Source organism: Plasmodium brasilianum, chromosome 11, assembly GCF_023973825.1.
Source record: "Plasmodium brasilianum strain Bolivian I chromosome 11, whole genome shotgun sequence".
Taxonomy (NCBI): Eukaryota; Apicomplexa; class Aconoidasida; order Haemosporida; family Plasmodiidae; genus Plasmodium; species Plasmodium brasilianum.
Window position 1 is genome coordinate 1010147 of NC_090124.1, and position 18425 is coordinate 1028571.

Genomic DNA, 18425 nt, shown 5'->3' on the forward strand with positions numbered 1-18425 from the left:
TTAAATTTTAGAAAAATATAGTACTTCTTTAATTAGGTTACGTTTATCCTGCGTTAATTTTCACATTGTTTCATGATTGTTATATCACGTCGTACTGTAATAACATGGAATATATAAACGCTATGTTTGTTTATTTATTTTTTTTTTTTTTATTTTGGATACACATCATCACATTGTACATTTCATTTTTAAATAAAAAATTTATATTACTATTACTGATAAAATATTGGTATAAACCTGATGACTCAAGCCTATTCTTACACACAAATATATATGTTATTTGAAACATGCTCCTTCACAGTAGAATTTTTTTCCTCATGTAATTTCTCTTTTCCTCACTGCACTTCAGGTTATTCCATTCTAGGTATGAGACCAAAATTAATTTATACCTTTTGCTTAGCAAATAATATTTTATGAGATTTAGGGAATCTATATTTTCACATGACCTCTTCATATTACCATTGTAATAATAATGATTGTTCCCGTTAATTTCTATACATATCTAAAGGAAGAATAATGAAAGGTGGAGGATGAAAATATTGCACATTAATGTATTAGAAAAAAAAATGAAAAGAATTCATCGTGTAATTTGTAATTTTTTTTCTATATTATATATAGGATGTATTTATTATCTTTACTGAATTGTTTATAACAATATCAACACTGTATATTCCATCAAGAAATGGGACCTTCGAAAAAAAAGTAAATTGAAATGAAGCAAATATATAAGAAAAAAATTTTGTAAAGGGGAGATTATCAAAAAAAAAAAAAAAAAAAATTATAAATTTATGTACAAAAGCTTGAAATAATTGTTCTATCATTATAATATATTACTTCACATTTCATATTTTTCACCCCTAACGAAAGTAACGTTGAAAAAACATCTCTATGGAAACTGGAGGAGTGCATTACTGTGTTGTCTCTTTTTATATGAATATGACATTTTTTTATATATTCAACTAACTGCTCATTTTGATCTTGATTTTTTCCGTTACCGTTTAAAAATTGTACACATAAATTATATTTGTCATAGCTACTTTTTTTATAAAAATTATTTACATATTTCACAAAAAAAATTACGTTATTTAATATATGTATACTTTTCTCACTTAAAATATTGTTTATACAGAATATATTATAATTTGGTTTTTCATTAATTTGGAGGTTATTCTCTATATAAACATTTGTAATCGGTAAATAATTTGATGGATAACATGTGCTTCCTCCTTGCACATCTTTCTCGTTTTCTTCTCGGTTCTCCTGGTTTAGAACCCCCTTTTTTTTCATATCTTCTTTATGTGAATAAAATAAATATTTTACGTACACATTAAAGTAAATGTTAAATATATATATTTGATATACACACTGTAGGGGTAGATATAATGCTCCATTAGTGTTCTCTCTTATTATTTTTATATTATTTTTTTCACTAAAATACCAGTAATGGCATTTACTAGATGGGCTATCCATGCATGTTACAAGGTTATTTGCGTAATATTTCTCTTCATCCTGTACTTCATCTTTCTCTTCACCATCATTTTTCCTTTTCGTGTAAGTGTCGTTACCTTCGACCGATGGGAAGTTTTTAAAATAATTGAAAACATAATCATGAAAGCATTCCAATAAGTAGTTTACATTTTTGAAGTGAATATTGGTAAAACCTAAAATAGCATAGCTCATCAATATATTTGGTATAATATTAATTATTTTATAACTTGGATAAAAAGGAAAATTAGACATACTTTCATTTATTTTTTTTAAAAGCCTATTTACAGTGTATACTATTTTTACTTTGCTCTGGTTTTTTATACTCTTATGGTTATACTCATTTAAAAATATTTTTTTTATATCTTCACAATAGATACTATTACACGATTTGTAACCTTTTGATAAAAATATCGAATCGTATATATTTAAATTTATACCAAATATGTTTAGCTTGGATAACGAGATTAACAAATTTGTGTATTCATAAAATTGCAAACCTTCAGAATTATCGTCAATTTTGTTTAAACAAGTTTCAATAAGGTTTAAATTTCTATATTTAAGCTTTGCAAAGGAATTTAATAAATTTATGTATATCCCTGAAGGTAAATCTTTATTTTCAACTTTAAAATTGTTTAGTATTTTTAGTATCAAAAGAAGTATGTCTTTATTATCTCCTTTTTTGCTATATATGTTAAATAATAAGATGAACACTTCGATAATTTCATTAGCACCATCGTTTTTGAATTGCTCATCAATATATTCGCGTTTGTCATTATTTCCACTGTTCAATAAGTGTGTGGCTTCTTTACAGAGTTCATCACTGCTAATTTGACAATAGATTTCGTCTCTTTTGTTTAAATGAGATTCGTTTTTCTTTTGTAAATATGATTTTTGCAAATAATTTTCGTTTGATGAATTAACCTGATATGTGTATTTTTCCCATATTTCACGGTTATTATTACTTCTATCAATATCATTTCTATTTACATCTTCTTTTATCTTATTCCGAAATATAGATCTTAATTTCATAATCATGATATTATCTATATAATTCTTCAATTTGTGTAAATATAGCTCTTCAAATGTTTTGTTTTCAAATATATTGCTTATTTGGTATATGTAATAAAGGAATGTGCTTAAATATTTTATGCTACATGCACCCAAAAATCTGTGCAATGATATGGTTGTAATAATTTGAATTATAAGGTTTGTTAAGTTATTTAAATTTGAACTTATAATATCCATATTTATTTCAATGTCTAGGTTCTTTTTATTATAGTTCTTCTTCGTTTCATTCTTAATATTGTAAACAAAAACAAAACTTCTCATAATATTTAGGATAGTTTCCATATTATAAAATTCTACATACTTTTTTAAGTATAAATAATATAATTCATCTATATCTTTCAAAGAATAAATACAAATTTTTATTAATTCACTTAAACTTTGTAGTTCATTTATTCTATCTTTATGAAAAACTGTAGTTCCATTTTGTTTAGCATTTTTTATACAATTTTCATTTTCTTTTTTGAAGTCACTAGAAATGTTATCTCTCTTTTTTCCAAGTTTATCTTCAAATTCTTCTTCATAGTATTTACGATTTAGCAATTTTAAAACCCTTTCATAAGTAATTTCAGTAAAACTTCCCATGTTTGTACTGTTATACTGACAAATATAAGCAAGAATCGATTTTAGATTTCTCTTCCCTTCATTTGGTAGAAAATGTATGCTTTCGATGATGCAAAGTATGTCGTCAGTTTGTAGATGTTTCATATTGTTAGAGCTGTAGTAATTGAAAGTCTCCTTCTCACTATTCTTTGTCTTCTCAGCCCCCTTCATCATTTCACTGTTATAACTATCATCATATCGTTTTCCAATCCTGGCGTAATAAACTGTCATCATCACTAGCACTAAGTCGTGAATATTATTTTTATCTGTATGTCTTAGCAAAAACATCTTCATAATATTATGCAAATGTTTATCCGTTTTTTCGTAAAAAAAGTGAAATAATAAAGTGATGTATTTATAATCATTTTCACTTGCCTTGTCCAAAACTATACAATTAAAATAATATACAAATTTTAGCCTATTTAAAAATCTCCTGTTGGTATATTTTACATTTTTTAAAAAATTGAGAATAAGATATATTTCATTAAAGTTTATATTCCTAACAAAGGCGCTTTTCTTTCTGTGCCATTCTGCTCCATAATAAATATCATCCAGCTCAGATATTTCATCCGCTATATCTATGTTATCCTTCCGTTCAACACTGGATAACAAATTATTAGTTCTTGTGGTTGTGATATTAAAATTCCTCAATGAAACACTTTTAACTAATTTACCCGATGCACTTAATTCCTTAATTTTATAAAAAAAAAAATTGAAATAATTATTATGATAAATTATATAATCCAATTTCCTACTTAATATGTTTAATAACTTTTCTACTACTTGTTCATTTGCATGATTAAAATTATAAAAACTGTGTAATACATAGGTTATACGTATTATGTATATATTCTCAAAAGGATCTATTTCTGCCTTTTCATTATATGATAATATATCTATATCACTAATAATATTTTCCAATTTATTTAACAGCACCACATCATACAAATTGTATTGCATAAGTGTTTTAAAAATAAAATATATTTTGTTTAAGCTCCATTTATCGTTCAAAAACTTTATTCTATTTATATAATTCTTAATTATATCTTCACTAACATTGTGTTCAGATACATATTTTAAATTCTCAATTACACTTAAGCAGTCTAAATTATTGATAACATTTTTATTACATATGTTTTTTAAGAAGCTTGTGTTTTTATTAATCTTGCCTACCTCTCTTTTTTTCTTACCATATAATACACAAAAATTACATCTTCTTTTTCTCCATAATTTTAGTAACTCTCCTACTTTTTTGTTACCTATTAATATATTCATTAAGGTACGTTCCCTGCGTAGATTTTCCTTTCCGGTTTAATACAAATCGTTGGGAAGCATTTTTTGTTCAACTTATTTCATTTGCGAAGGTTTCTCATATATATATATATTTAATATACATATGTAATATACATATATAATATAAATGTATAATATAAATGTGTAATATAAATGTATAATATAAATGTATAATATAAATGTATAATATAAATGTATAATATACTTATATGTGTATACATTCATTTCATTTATTTTAATTTCAACCGTTTCCCCCCTCATGAGCATCCTCTATAAAGCAGTGTTAAAATGGTACAATCAAAAAATTTAAATGTGTTATAAATAAAATATATGAAAAGAATAAAAAAAAAAAAAAAAGAAAAAACGAATTATAGGAGCATTTTGATAGCACTGTATACAGTAGTGAAATATTGTTGAATCGCAGGGAAAAAAAATTAAGGCAAGAACTAGGATTCACTAAAGGGTCAGTATACAAAAATTAGAGTAAAATGAACCTTAATAAATAACGAAAGATGCAATCATACATATATTTACATGAACATATTTGTAAAAACTTACTTATATGCTCATTTAAATGCACTTTACATGTAGCTCCAACAAGTACAGCTTCTACTTAGCGATTCGCAAAAATAACAGGAGCAAAAAGAAGTTTAAGTGGAAAGTATGGATAAATATAACGTGCAAAATTACTTGTACAATACATAAGGTATAAAAAGGGTTACTATGCAAATGACTTTATTAAAAATTTATGAGCTTTAAGGAAGAGGCAAAAACGTAAATATTTATAGGTATATATGCAATTATTCGTACATTTATGTATGTACGTGCACATATACGAAAGTATGCGCTTCTAATCCGTTTGTAGTTTTTATGAAAAACCTTATTTCCACAAAATAAGCACAAAAAGGGAAAAGTTGTGTGTACATTCCTCATATGATGATTATTTGTGCATTTTTTCTTTATGTTATTCTTACGTACAGTGAAATAATATTGTGCTTTAAAATAAATAATATATATAACCAGAGTAGTTGGTTACTACATAACAAATATGTAAAAAAATATTCTCGAATTAAGAATAATTTGGACAATAATGTAATAAATCATAATGTTAATATAAAAGAAAGTGTTGAAAGGAATATCAAATGTAAGATTGGTGTAGAAGTTCATGTACAGTTAAGTACTAAATACAAGGTATTTTGTAACTGTTTTAATATATCATCCTTATATAGAGAAAAAACATATGGAAAAAATAATATCGATTTGATAAACTTTTTAAATGAAAATATTTTTAAAAAAATTCAAAAAGGAAATGAAAAAAGGCACACTTCAAATGGAGAGTTAAAAAGGATTATGCAGGAACAAAACATTAATGTAGATGAGCCACATAAGAATGTAAAGAACCATGTAAATAATAATGCTAGTAATGAGGTTAGCAGTGCCGTTAGTAATGACTTTGGTAATGATGTTAGTAATAACAGTAGTATTACTAAGCCAAATAAACACATTTGCAACATCTGCATTGGAGAAGTAGGCTCTCTGTGCATATTGAACACCTTTGCGTTGTTATTCACTTATTTAATTTGTATTATTCTGAATTGTAATTTAGCTACTTATATAACATTTGACAGGAAAATTTATAATTATTATGACTTACCAAAGGGGTATCAAATTACTCAGAAAGAAAAACCATTAGGAACAGAAGGTTATATTTACGTGAATGAGAAAAAGTTTCTCGTTAAAAGCGTTCATTTAGAAGAAGATACTAGTAAATGTCTTCTATATACCAGTGGTACAAACACTTCGAATAAAGAGTATGATAATGAAATTACTGGAAAAGAATCAATACTACAAACACCAGGTAATACAAATCAATCAGTTTACAACAATAATGTAAATTTAAATGATAAGGACCTAGCTGGAAATAGTAGCGATAAGGGAGACCCGGATTTATCTAACAATTATAATGAAATAAATAATAGGAACAAAAAAGTTTTATTAGATTATAACAGATGTGGAATACCGTTAGCCGAAATAGTTATAGAAAAGGATTATATGAGCGCTGATGATTGTATAAACTTGCTTAAGGAAATAAAAAAAAAAGTATGTTTACTTGGCGTATGTGTTGGTAATAAAGAAAATATAAGATCAGACATAAACATATCTTTTGAATATAACAACGTAAATTATAATAGAGTAGAAATTAAAAATATCAACAGTTTTAGAAAAATTCGAAATTGCATACAACATGAGAAAGAAAATTTTTTAAGAAGCATTACAGCTAATAATACAAGCTCAAGATGTCAAAATGGTGTAAACAACATATATACCAAAAGTTACCTAGATAATACACAATACATTTTAAGAAAAAAGGAAGAGTACAATTACGTACACGAAATGAATATTCCTGAATATGTGCTTGGTAAAAACATTTTGAAATTATTAAAATTTTATGTGAATTATAAAATTAAAATATATGAGGATGAAATAAAATATAAATGGTCAAAGCAATATTTCCACGTATTTTTTAATGATCCTTTTTTATATAATTATTTTAATGAGTGCTTAAAATTTGAAGATGAAAAAAATGTTTCCAATTTCATAGTTAACACATTGCTTGATGTGGTCAAAAAAAAAAATATACTATCAAAAAATATACAAATAAAACCAAAACATATTTGCTATCTTATTAATTATGCAACAAAAAATAATTTAGATAACACATTTCTTAAAAATGTACTATTCAAATATATAGACGTGGGATTTGAAAAAGATAACCTTCTTGAAAATTTAAAAAATGTAAGTTTTCAAGAAATGCAAGATACACTAAAAAAATTAATTGATGAAAATATGAAATATTTAAAAATTGATGGTAATAAAAACGTCTTAAACGAACAAAATTTTAAAAATAGAATTATAGGATTACTAAAAAATAAGATAAATCAAGAAAACTCTCTCTTAAGTGTGAATTACAAATTTGTGAGTACTTTCATTTTTGATTATATAAAAAAATCAGTGTAAAACTTGAATGTGTAATTTATTTTGCGTTATTCGTGCAGTCAAGAACCTCCACATCTCTCCGCTCAATTTTGCATTATTATGCGCATTATTTTGTTCATTATTTTGTTCATTATTTTGTTCATTATTTTGTTCATTACTTTGTTCATTATTTTGTTCATTATTTAATTTATTACTTAATTCATTATTTAACTCATAATTTAATTTTTCTTCTTTTTTTTGTCTTGTGCTAAAGTTTGTATCCTTTCATTTGTTTTATATAATTCCAAAAAAGATATAACTTGGACGGATAAACCCCAAAGTATACGCACACGTAAACTTGTACACACATATATATATATATATTTATGCAAGACAAAGCGAAACAAATTTTGTATTTCTTAATTTCTTTCTTTTCTTTTCTGTTTATTTTTTTTTTTTTTTTTGTTATAAATAGTAAAAATGCATAACAAATGACACTTTTTAAAATAACCATATTAGTTTGCACACATATCTACTATATTTTAAAATCCAAAAAAAAAGAAGCAATATAATTCGAAATATTCTGTATACATTTCGATATGTTACCATGCGAGTGATTGAATAAACCTTTTTACAATCATTTTATTTTACATATATGAAGCTTCAGAAAACAAAATTAAGTATATTTTTGTCTTCTCTATATACAATTTTTTTTATTCTTTTGGAATTTTCCTTGTCTTTATTTCTTAACAATGAATAAAAATAAAAATAAAAATTTGGGTTTATTTGTTCTGGCACACGTAAGTTTTCTTTCTTATTAAAATACAAAAAATAAAAGAGAAGAATATAATTTAAGTCTACCTTTAGCTCATCACTATTTAAGATAATATTTTGGTTATTTAAATAAATAAAATTGTTATTTTGAAAAAATAATTTATTATTAAAATAAATATCTTTAAGAGCATATAAATTTGTTAGGTTAATATTCATAACATCAAAATAAAAGAAATTATTCATAAAAAAGACATTTTTAATTACATTGTAGATTAGGACAATGGGCATTGACACAAACAATTTCCCATTGAAATATATTTTTATAAGCTTAATACGTATATTGTTATTATGTGTATGTCTATGTATACTCTTTTTTATAGTATTTTTATTAGCCGACTCATCTAAATTGACCACATTTTTACTTAAACAAAAATCACTTCCATCAGTTTTTTCATCAAAGCATTTCCCAACTTGTGATAGGTAAATGAAATTGTTCACCTCCAACGTTTTCCTACTATTTTTTATTAACTCATCTGGTATATGAAACAGTTTATTGACGTCATATTTAATATAATATTTTATATAAAGAGAGTTAACGATATGAGAATTTTTTTTACGATCATAGTACCTTCTATTAAGTAATATAAGATTTATTATGGCAATTTCTTTATTAATATTATTATTCCCTTTCACATACAGAATATTCCTGTATAAGTGATAAATTCCTTTTATCTTCTTATAAAAAGAAAAAATGTAAAACTTTTTATTATTTACATAAAATTTAAATATAAGCTCTTTACCCTTTACATTATTTATATAACATTTGTCCTTAATGCAAATTCCTAATTTTTTAATAATCCTTTTTAAAATGAATTTAATTGAACATGTTTTTTTCTTCTTTATATCATGTGTAAAGCTTGCATTATTTTTATTACTCAAATATACTTTTTTATTTGGGGCACTGCTACTAATATTATGGCTAAAAATTGGGTTACTACATTGTCTTCGTTTCGTTGTTTTATCTTTTAATTTTCCCCTATTATACAGGTCAAAATAATCGTGCATCTTAAATAACATATCCTTTTCATGCTTATTTCGTAATAAATATTCCTTAAAAAATAATGTGTAATCAAAAATTAAACTTTTATAATCAATATTTTTTTTTTTCGTATCCTTTATTTTAACGGATATGTTGTTACTATGTTTGTACAAAACAATTTTCTCCATCTGTAGTAGTAACTTAAGAATAGTTAGCATATCTACTAAACTATAATTAAATAAATTATGAAAAAAAATTTTTTTTTTGGTATCTACCTTATATTCATTCAATTTATCTGGTGTCTTCTTGTCTAATAATAAGCATTTCTCATTTTTTACTAGAGTAAATTGTTTCCTCATTCTTATTAAAGCTGTTTCTATAGTATAAAACGTTTTAATAGTAGTATATTTACCGATGTTTAAAATATATATATACTTCTTTTTAGCACAGCAAATGGAATATTTTTCTAAATTAATCATCAAATAGATGATTAGCGGTAATAATAGCATCTTCTCATGATGTTCTTTTTTTTACATTTTATTCTTCTAAATATATCAAAATATGAATTTACGTCTCTTTGTCATTCTTCATTCATCCCATTTTTAAATTGTGTATGCATATATATGTATGCTTTTTTTTTATTTTTTTTTTGTTTTCCCTCTATTGTGCTTTTGTAAAAGTTACGCTCTTAACATATTCTGCTTTTAGCATCATTATTATATAGAAATATGCAAGTTTTTAAGAATACGAAGATATTAGTTGCATTATGATAGTTTTTACACTTGATATAAATTTTTTTTTTTTGAATGATTATATAATTACTAAAAAAAAAAAAAATCATTCACCTATGAAAGTATAATAAGAGCAAAAATCTCAACTATCTTTGCTTTATATATTTTCTTTAATTTATTTTTTTTGTACATAATAATAAATTAATATCATATTCATTCGCAAAGAACGGTTGCTTTTTTTTTTTTTTTTTTTTTTTTTTTTTTTTTTTTTTTTTTTTTTTTTGTTTTTTTTTTCATCATTTATCAATGCATATATGATATTGTTAACTTTTGAAGAAAAAAACCGAACAAATGCAATTACCCCCATGGCGAATAAAAAAAAAAAAAAAAAAAATACGTATATGTATGAACTAATGTACATATATTACTCACATGTATGTATATACATATATTTATATACGAATATTCATTTAAATACTTGTTTGGTAATTTTTGCAAATAAAGGTGAAAAGTTCCTTTTTAAGGGTTAGTATGAGTTAGAATAGAATTAGAAACATGGATAACATAAATTCACAAATATAGCTATATGTACGCACATCTCCAACGTATTTTTTCTTCTTCACATGTATGTATGTATATGTATGTAGTTAGCGATTCAGTTGTTCTTACAGTTGTGCATAGTAATTATTAATTTAGTTATTATTTTACTTTTTTATTTTGTAATATAATAAGTAAAAAAGCATCACTCAGTATTTAGATATCTAGCAATTTTTTTTTTTTTTTTTTTTTATATAACTTTACAATCTTAATTATCGAAAATGAGTCATATATATGATATGCTCGGTATTAGTATTGACAAAATAAAGAATAAAAAAAAACAGAAAGAAAAAAAAAGCAAAAAAGAATTAAATTTTTTAAAAGAAAACGACAATCTGTTTTCGCTTCCAACCTCGTCTAAAACTATAAACGTAAAATTGCGAGAGTATACATATGTATGATATTATGTATGGATGTAGTTACGTGCTCATGTATGCGCATATGTGTACCCTTAAATAAGTTATAGCATATAAATATATATATATGTGTGTTCTTGTTTAAATAAATCGAAGCTTTTTTCGCAAGAACAGTTCTTTATTTGTTAATTTCTTTTTTTTATCACTCCATTTTGTCAGTTAAACAACAAAAATGTTAGTGTATGGAGACTAGTTAAATTTAGGAATAAGTGTAGGTATGATGACTTAATATTAAAAAAATGGAAAAAGATTGGCTATAAAAATGAAAAAAAATCGTTTGATGAGAATGATATAGAGGATGATTATACCTTTGAAAGATTTAATAAAAAAATAAATATAATAAAATATAATGATGAATTTTATAACAAAGAAATACAAAATATGAATTTAAAATGGACCAAGGAAGAGACTGATTATCTATTTAATTTATGTGAAAAATATGAATGTCATTTCATTATTATACATGATGTATATGATAAAAAATATATGAGAAGCATTGAAGAAATAAAAGACAGATTTTATAGCGTATCTAAGAAAGTTATTGAAGATATATTTGATCAAAAAATTAAACTAGAGGAATCGAAAAAAATAAAAAATAATAGTGATGTACTAAAATTAAAAGAAGGAAAGGCAAAACACCCACTAGTAAAATTTACGTACAATATGGAAGCAGATATAGAAAGAAAAAATTTAATTCACAAAACATACACAGTGTCTAAAAAAAATATAATGTTAGAAGAGATGACCATTGAAAATATTAAGAAATTTGAAAACAAAATTAAACATGAACTGAAAAAAGCTTCAGATATGAAAAAACTAAAAAAGAAATTTGAGCTGACCAGTGATGAAATTGTGCCGGTAAGAAAAAAGAAAAGCTCTGCATAGATTTTTCCAAGTGTTTATTTTTCGAGATTCTTTTTTTTTTTTTTTTTTGGTACATGTTTGTTTTCCTGACTTTTTTACATCTTTTCATTTTGTTGTGTTTTACTCGTAGATCAACAAGTTACCCGATGATGATAGAGAAGATAAACACATTTACAGCGCAAGATATTTTTTCCAAAAACTTAAAATAGATATATCTTATTTTGATAAATTAGATACCTATTTAAAAGAAAACAATATAGAGAAACCAACAATTTACACGGAAAATATTTGCTTTTTATATGGGTATAACGGATATATTATTATACATAAGTATAGATAAATGTAGTTTTTTTTTTTTTTTCTTTATATAAATTTGTTCATTGTTCATTGTTCATTGTTCATTGTTCATTGTTCATTGTTCATTGTTTGCTGTTCGCTCTTCTTTCACTGTCACCATCCCCTTTTTTTTTTCCTCATTACAGCGTATTAAGAACTGATGTGGCTATACTGCTGAACGTGCGGAAAAAGATTGAAAAATTGAAACAAGTAAAAGGACAGCAAAAAATTAAAATTTGTGTGTGTGTATTTCGACAATTTGAATTTTATTCTTGCACCGTGTATTTGTATTAGTTCCATGTATTAAAACATCATTAATTGTTTTCCACTTACGAGCGCACGTCCACACACACTTCTTATTTTTTAACAGGAACGAGAGTACTGGAAAAATCAATTAAACATTTTAGAAGAAGAATATTTAAAAAAAAAGAATGAATTATGACGTGCTTCAAGAATTAACATATATTATGCAAAATGTGGCCATAAATACATGATTTTTTTTTTATTTTTGTATATAGATTTTTTTATGTTCAAGATGATATAACAAATATTTATATATATATATATATATATATATGAAACCTTCAAGCTAAGAAAGGTGAAAGGATGTACACACTAATACGTGGATACATGCATACTTGTTATTGTTTTGTTTCATGCTTACATGGCAACTACAGCTAACGGTTAATATTTAAAAAAAAAAAAAAATAATTAAAAAAAAGGTAAAGAAGAAGAAAAAAAAAAAACATTTTAAAAATGGAAGAATAAAAATTTTACCTCAAAAAAGCCGAAAGGAAATAAAAATGTACAAAAAAAATAAAATAAATAAAATAAATAAATAATTGTAAATAATAACTTGAAATAATAATTATAATACATAAATAAAAAAAAAAAGTACATGCATAATAAGATAGCAAAATATATTTTATATGTAAAAAGTGAAAATAAAGAATTTCCAATAAAAAAGGGCAAAAAAAAAACATTTATAACAGCAAATAGCTAGTTACAGGAAAAGGGATGTAAAGCGAAAATCGTAGCTAACATTCTGGCGTGACATAAGCAAAAAGGCAAATATCAAAAAAAAAAAAAAATAAGCCTTAGCATACACACGTATAAATGTGTACACATGTATAAGTAAATTAATTTGAGGGAAAGAACGCAAGGTTAACATATCTTAGTTCAAATTATATGATCCTTAAAGGTGTACGTTAAAACTGAATTAAGATTTAAATTCAGAAGATAAAATTTAAGAATTATAAGAGTGAACTAAGATACGATTTTTTTGTATCCGTATAATGAAATTGCATGCAGAATTCAAACAAGAAAGCATAGACGACTTTTCCTATATTTTAAGGGGTCTCAAAGAATTTTCCTCGTTTGCTATAGAGAATACTTTTCTTTGTTTTAAATTTTCTGAAAAATATTTATATATATTTGGTAATGAAAAGAAACATGTGGAAATATTTATAAAAATTAGTATGAACGATTTATTTTATGAAAATTTTATTTTAAAAAGTAATTCTAATAATGAAATAATTATATTAGTATATATTTTTCAAATATATGACATTTTTAAGAATATTTCTAAAAATACTAAAATTACTGTTGATTTATTTGAAAAAAATGGAATATGCATACTACTATTCAAACATCATTGTAACGTAACTGATGCTTTTAAAAAGTATGAGTGTGGTATAGAGATTATTAACCCTTCATTAACCAAATTTCCAAATATAAAAATGAACAAATATTCCTTATATATTAATTGCAAACTAAAGAAATGCTGTAGAATATTAAACACGTATTCTAAATTCTATTCAGATAAAGTAGAGCTAAACTTTGAAATTACCAAGAAAAATTGTGATCTTATTTTTCTTATGGATTCTGTAACAACAAAAAATACGACTACACTAAAAAATAATTATGTTTTAAAAAATGTTATAAACAAAAAAAGGAATTACGAAAAAAAAAACAAAAGTAATGAAAACCCAGATTTAAGAAAAGTTATTTATATTAAAACCTTTACAAAAGCGTTAAATATACTTAATGAATGTAGAAATAATAAAGATGATGTTGGTATATTTAAAATTATTGTGCCATATAATAAATGTTGGTTTGCCTTAAAATTAGGTCAATTTGAATCTTCAGGAAATTGGAAAGTCCTTATTGTTATTACTGATCTAAACCTGAACCTTTAATTTATGTGTATATTAGTGACAGCATATTCATATATTTGCCCCCCCTTTTTTACATATATTTCAGTAGGCAACTTTTATGCTCAAATTTTTTATATACACGTTTTTCAGCATACAAATGCATACATATGTACATGTATACATACGAACATGTTCTCATGTTTCGTTTAACTGCTTCTTTAATGTCGTTGTAGTATTATGTAACTTCATTTCTCTTTTTGTAGAGTACTACAATTTCTTTTTACTAACATTTTCAAAATATATTTTTTTTTTTTTTTTTTTTTTTATTCATCTTCTTTGCTATATTATATTTTAATATAAAAAAAAGGTATGGAGACAACTGAAAAATTAACGTATCAATAAGAAATAATACCATATTTTGTAATTCTATGATAATATTTTTTTCAAAAATGGGAATTATATTATTAATTAATATTAAAAATCTTTTAATTACGAATCGAATAAAAAAAAAAAAAAGTGAGATTCACCAAAAAAGTAATTCAAATTTGAAAAAATATAAATACAAATGAAGTGAATATTGAGCATAAATAATTTTACGTATATAAAGATGTGCTATTATTTTATATATAAATTAAACTATTCTTTTAATTACAACAAAAAACATGAGCAACATGGAGAAAAAACTGTATGTGAACAAAATTGTTAAAAACCAAACTTGATACTTAGGTATATTTAATGAACTAAAATATATTGAATAGTCATATACCGCATGAAACAGTGAAGAAGAAAACAAGGAACATAATATATGCAACACGTTTACTCTAGCCCCTGTAAATTTGTAAAAAGTTAAAAAATTAAAAAATACAGACCCTGTTACGTATTCTTGTTTTAACAATCTGATCTGTATTGCGGCTATGAAGCGGTTGAGCATGTGTATGTATATATATATGTATTTGCTTATGGACGAGTAATCATTATATGTAAAATTTCCTTATTTGTTTATTTCCTACCTTTGGTATTTTTAGAATGTACATGACTAGCTACATTGTTAGATGACACCCCAGAGCAGCACATGTGAAACAACACACATATCAAATTTCTGTAAACAAAATAAAATAAATAAACAAATAAATAGTGAGTATACTGATGTAATAATTTTATTCATGCTTTTATTTTACCTTAGTGTTATAACTGTTAAAAAATTCTGCCGTGTTGTTTGTGTAGTATAAAATAAGTTTTCGCTGCTCGAAAATCTATTAAACGTGAGAATGAGAAAAGAATAATGAAATATGTAAGCGTATATATATATATACATTTATATATACGTATACATATATGTGTATGTACATGTAAATGCCTTTTTCCCCTTTTTACAATAAGTATGAACTAATTACCCAGCGGAAGAGCACAAGGAAAAAAAAATATATTCTAATCTGCTATTTACGTAAATGTAGTTAAATTTAATCATCTTATTGTCTTTCTTGTTCTCTCCTTTATCGTATAAATTTTCATTTAAATTAGTGTTGTTATCAGCAAATGGTAATTCTGTATACTCCTTTTTATATTTTTTATTATTTAGATGAACAAAAATCATGGGAAAAAATTTTGACAGTTCTTCTACGTAAGCCACTATAAAAAAGAAGTCTGCACAACAGACGCAACAAAATAACTGTATTGTATGCATATATTCACACACACCCTCATTTGTATACCTATTTGTGCATTTAAGCTTTTGTATGACTATATATATTTAAGCGTATATGGAGCATGTTTCTACATATTAATGTATAGACACATAACATACAAAAATGTAATAATTAGGTACATTTATAAAACTCTTAAAATATTTGAATTTATGTATTAGTTTTATTTTTTTACAGAAGAATACAGCTAGTGAGCACATAAGTAGAGGAGTTTCCTTGATTTCCTTTAAAAAGCATATATGACAAAAATAAAAAAAACAAAATGATAAGATATATTCTAAAATGCCTGCAAAAAATATTGATAGTATAGCTCCATATAATATCATTTCTATAACATGCGAAAATTTTATTTTCCTTTTGATTTTTCTTCGAAACCTATAGTTAATAATAATAAAAAAGAAAAAAAAAAAAAAAGGATGTAAAATAATGATATAAATATATGATAATCGAAACATGTAAGATTTAAAAATAAGAGATGGTGGAACTAAAAATAAAATAATGGATATGTTATAATTTTTAACCAATATAGATAAACACAACTAGGAAAAAAAGAATATATTAAATAAACAATTCCTTTATTTCCATGGGTAATACATGAAAAACCTTGTAAATTTAAAGAAATAAAATAATTAATCTCATAAGAGTGTTAAATGAGGTTTACCGGTGAGTGTGTGCATGATTTTATACTTACATATTTGCTTATATATACACACATATATGGGCAAGTAAATATATATATTTTAAAAGAAAAAAAAGTTTAAAAATACCTAGCAGCAATATTACAGAGAAAAAACAGTACAACATGCGAGCAATTTTTATAAAAGAAATGTTTTCTACATTTTTTGTGTAGACTTCTTCGTAGTAGTCATCTGTCTATATATAAGTGAAAATATGTATATGAGCAAATAGGCAGATAAGCCTATACACAAAACGAGTATATAAATTAGAATGTACAAAGTGGAACACATATATATATGTCGTGGGCACAAATTGTTTAAACATTTTTGAATCATATAAAGACAAACAATTATGTTTAGGTATCACAATATTTATGTAGAATGTGAATATTTCTTAAGAAGGGTTTTCCCTCCTATTTCTTAAGCATTTTATTATATTTTATAACTATTAGAAATTTAAACTTATAGAATAATTAATAAGCAAAATAAGCAATCTACAAAACTGTATACAATATTTTTTTTGTTCTTCAAAGTTTGTATAAAGATATATATATGTATATACCAATTTCCTATAATACATTGTAAAATACTTTAAGACTATAAACGTTTAAGGCAAATATTTTTAAGTTTATTACACAAAAAAAAAAGAAAAAGAAAAAGAAAATAATAAACAGGGAAAGAACAATATTTATTCCTTTTTTATAATTCCCAAAAAAAAAAAATGAAAAAAAGCAAAATAAAAATACGAAATATAATACTGTAAATATATGTCTATATGTATGTATATATATATATAAATATATATGTACACTAGAGATAAAATTGATTGTACCTAATGAAATCCATCTTGCATTAGTAGTGCATTTTTCTTTTCATTTTATTCAGGTAAATTATAAGCTGTATGTTAATTAAATAAGCACATTTATTTTATGTGACAAAAACAAAAAAAAAAAAAAAAAAAATGGAAAGGAAAGGAAATGAGGAGGAGAAATAAAAGAAAAGAAAAATTATTTACAAGCATATTGCTTGAATATTTTTATAATGGCATTATAGTTCGCATTTTTTTTTTTTTTTTGATCTAATACTTTTAAAAAATATTACACCTTTGAAAATTTTGGCAAATATATTTATTAATACGCTAATATTCATAGGATAAAAAAAATGTAGTTACTATTTCCATAAAATAATACTTTCTTAAGATAATGTAAATTCTTAAAACGTTCTTTTACAACTTCAAGCTTAAAAGTAGTGTAAACGAATTACACTTACTTTTTTAATGGGAGTTATTTCATGTGTAGTAGCAGTAAAGAATGCTTAACATTTTGAAATTAGATACTTATGGGAAAATTTTTAAATTATAGTTAGAAAAAAGAAATTGTTCTGAAAATAAGAACAAAAAATGCAAAAAAGGGAAAAGGTAAAAAAATGAATGAAAAAGATGAAGAAGAATACGAAAAGCAAATTTTTATTGGAACTTTTGTTAATAATTCATTCCCCAAAATTGGGATAAATGAATATATGTAACTTAACATTAGAACGGAGTATTTTAACAGTGAGCTTATTTTCCTCAATATTAAAATATAATAAATAAGAATAATGAATGTTCAATTATTTATTTCTCATTTGAAAAAAAAAAAAAAAAATTTTATTTATCCTTATAATAATTGGAAATGATATTAAGAAATTATTTCTAAACTCCCATCGTTA

At 24.0% G+C, this 18425-nt stretch overlaps 6 protein-coding genes across 6 annotated transcripts; 3 read left to right on the forward strand and 3 right to left on the reverse strand.

Moving 5' to 3' along the window:
* Positions 1-295: 295 nt before the first annotated feature.
* Positions 296-4431, reverse strand: MKS88_003683 (RAP protein; the record flags this gene model as incomplete). Its single annotated transcript, XM_067216796.1, has 3 exons — positions 296-502; positions 639-689; positions 835-4431. 3 exons carry the CDS (start codon positions 4429-4431, stop codon positions 296-298), a joined length of 3855 nt encoding a protein of 1284 aa, XP_067072495.1.
* Positions 4432-5385: 954 nt separating this feature from the next.
* MKS88_003684 (glutamyl-tRNA(Gln) amidotransferase subunit B) lies at positions 5386-7467 on the forward strand (the record flags this gene model as incomplete). The annotated part of the gene is made up of 1 exon (XM_067216797.1): positions 5386-7467. One exon carries the CDS (start codon positions 5386-5388, stop codon positions 7465-7467), a length of 2082 nt encoding a protein of 693 aa, XP_067072496.1.
* A 621-nt stretch (positions 7468-8088) lies between these two features.
* Positions 8089-9747, reverse strand: MKS88_003685 (uncharacterized protein; the record flags this gene model as incomplete). Its single annotated transcript, XM_067216799.1, has 1 exon — positions 8089-9747. One exon carries the CDS (start codon positions 9745-9747, stop codon positions 8089-8091), a length of 1659 nt encoding a protein of 552 aa, XP_067072497.1.
* Positions 9748-10787: 1040 nt separating this feature from the next.
* On the forward strand, positions 10788-12624 carry MKS88_003686 (DNA methyltransferase 1-associated protein 1; the record flags this gene model as incomplete). The annotated part of the gene is made up of 5 exons (XM_067216800.1): positions 10788-10937; positions 11142-11840; positions 11977-12149; positions 12329-12392; positions 12553-12624. The coding sequence occupies 5 exons, from the start codon at positions 10788-10790 to the stop codon at positions 12622-12624; spliced, it is 1158 nt and encodes a 385-aa protein (XP_067072498.1).
* Positions 12625-13477: 853 nt separating this feature from the next.
* MKS88_003687 (uncharacterized protein) lies at positions 13478-14380 on the forward strand (the record flags this gene model as incomplete). Its single annotated transcript, XM_067216801.1, has 1 exon — positions 13478-14380. The coding sequence occupies one exon, from the start codon at positions 13478-13480 to the stop codon at positions 14378-14380; it is 903 nt and encodes a 300-aa protein (XP_067072499.1).
* An 812-nt stretch (positions 14381-15192) lies between these two features.
* MKS88_003688 (protease) lies at positions 15193-15932 on the reverse strand (the record flags this gene model as incomplete). Its single annotated transcript, XM_067216802.1, has 4 exons — positions 15193-15239; positions 15349-15437; positions 15517-15591; positions 15733-15932. 4 exons carry the CDS (start codon positions 15930-15932, stop codon positions 15193-15195), a joined length of 411 nt encoding a protein of 136 aa, XP_067072500.1.
* Between the last annotated feature and the right edge of the window lie 2493 nt (positions 15933-18425).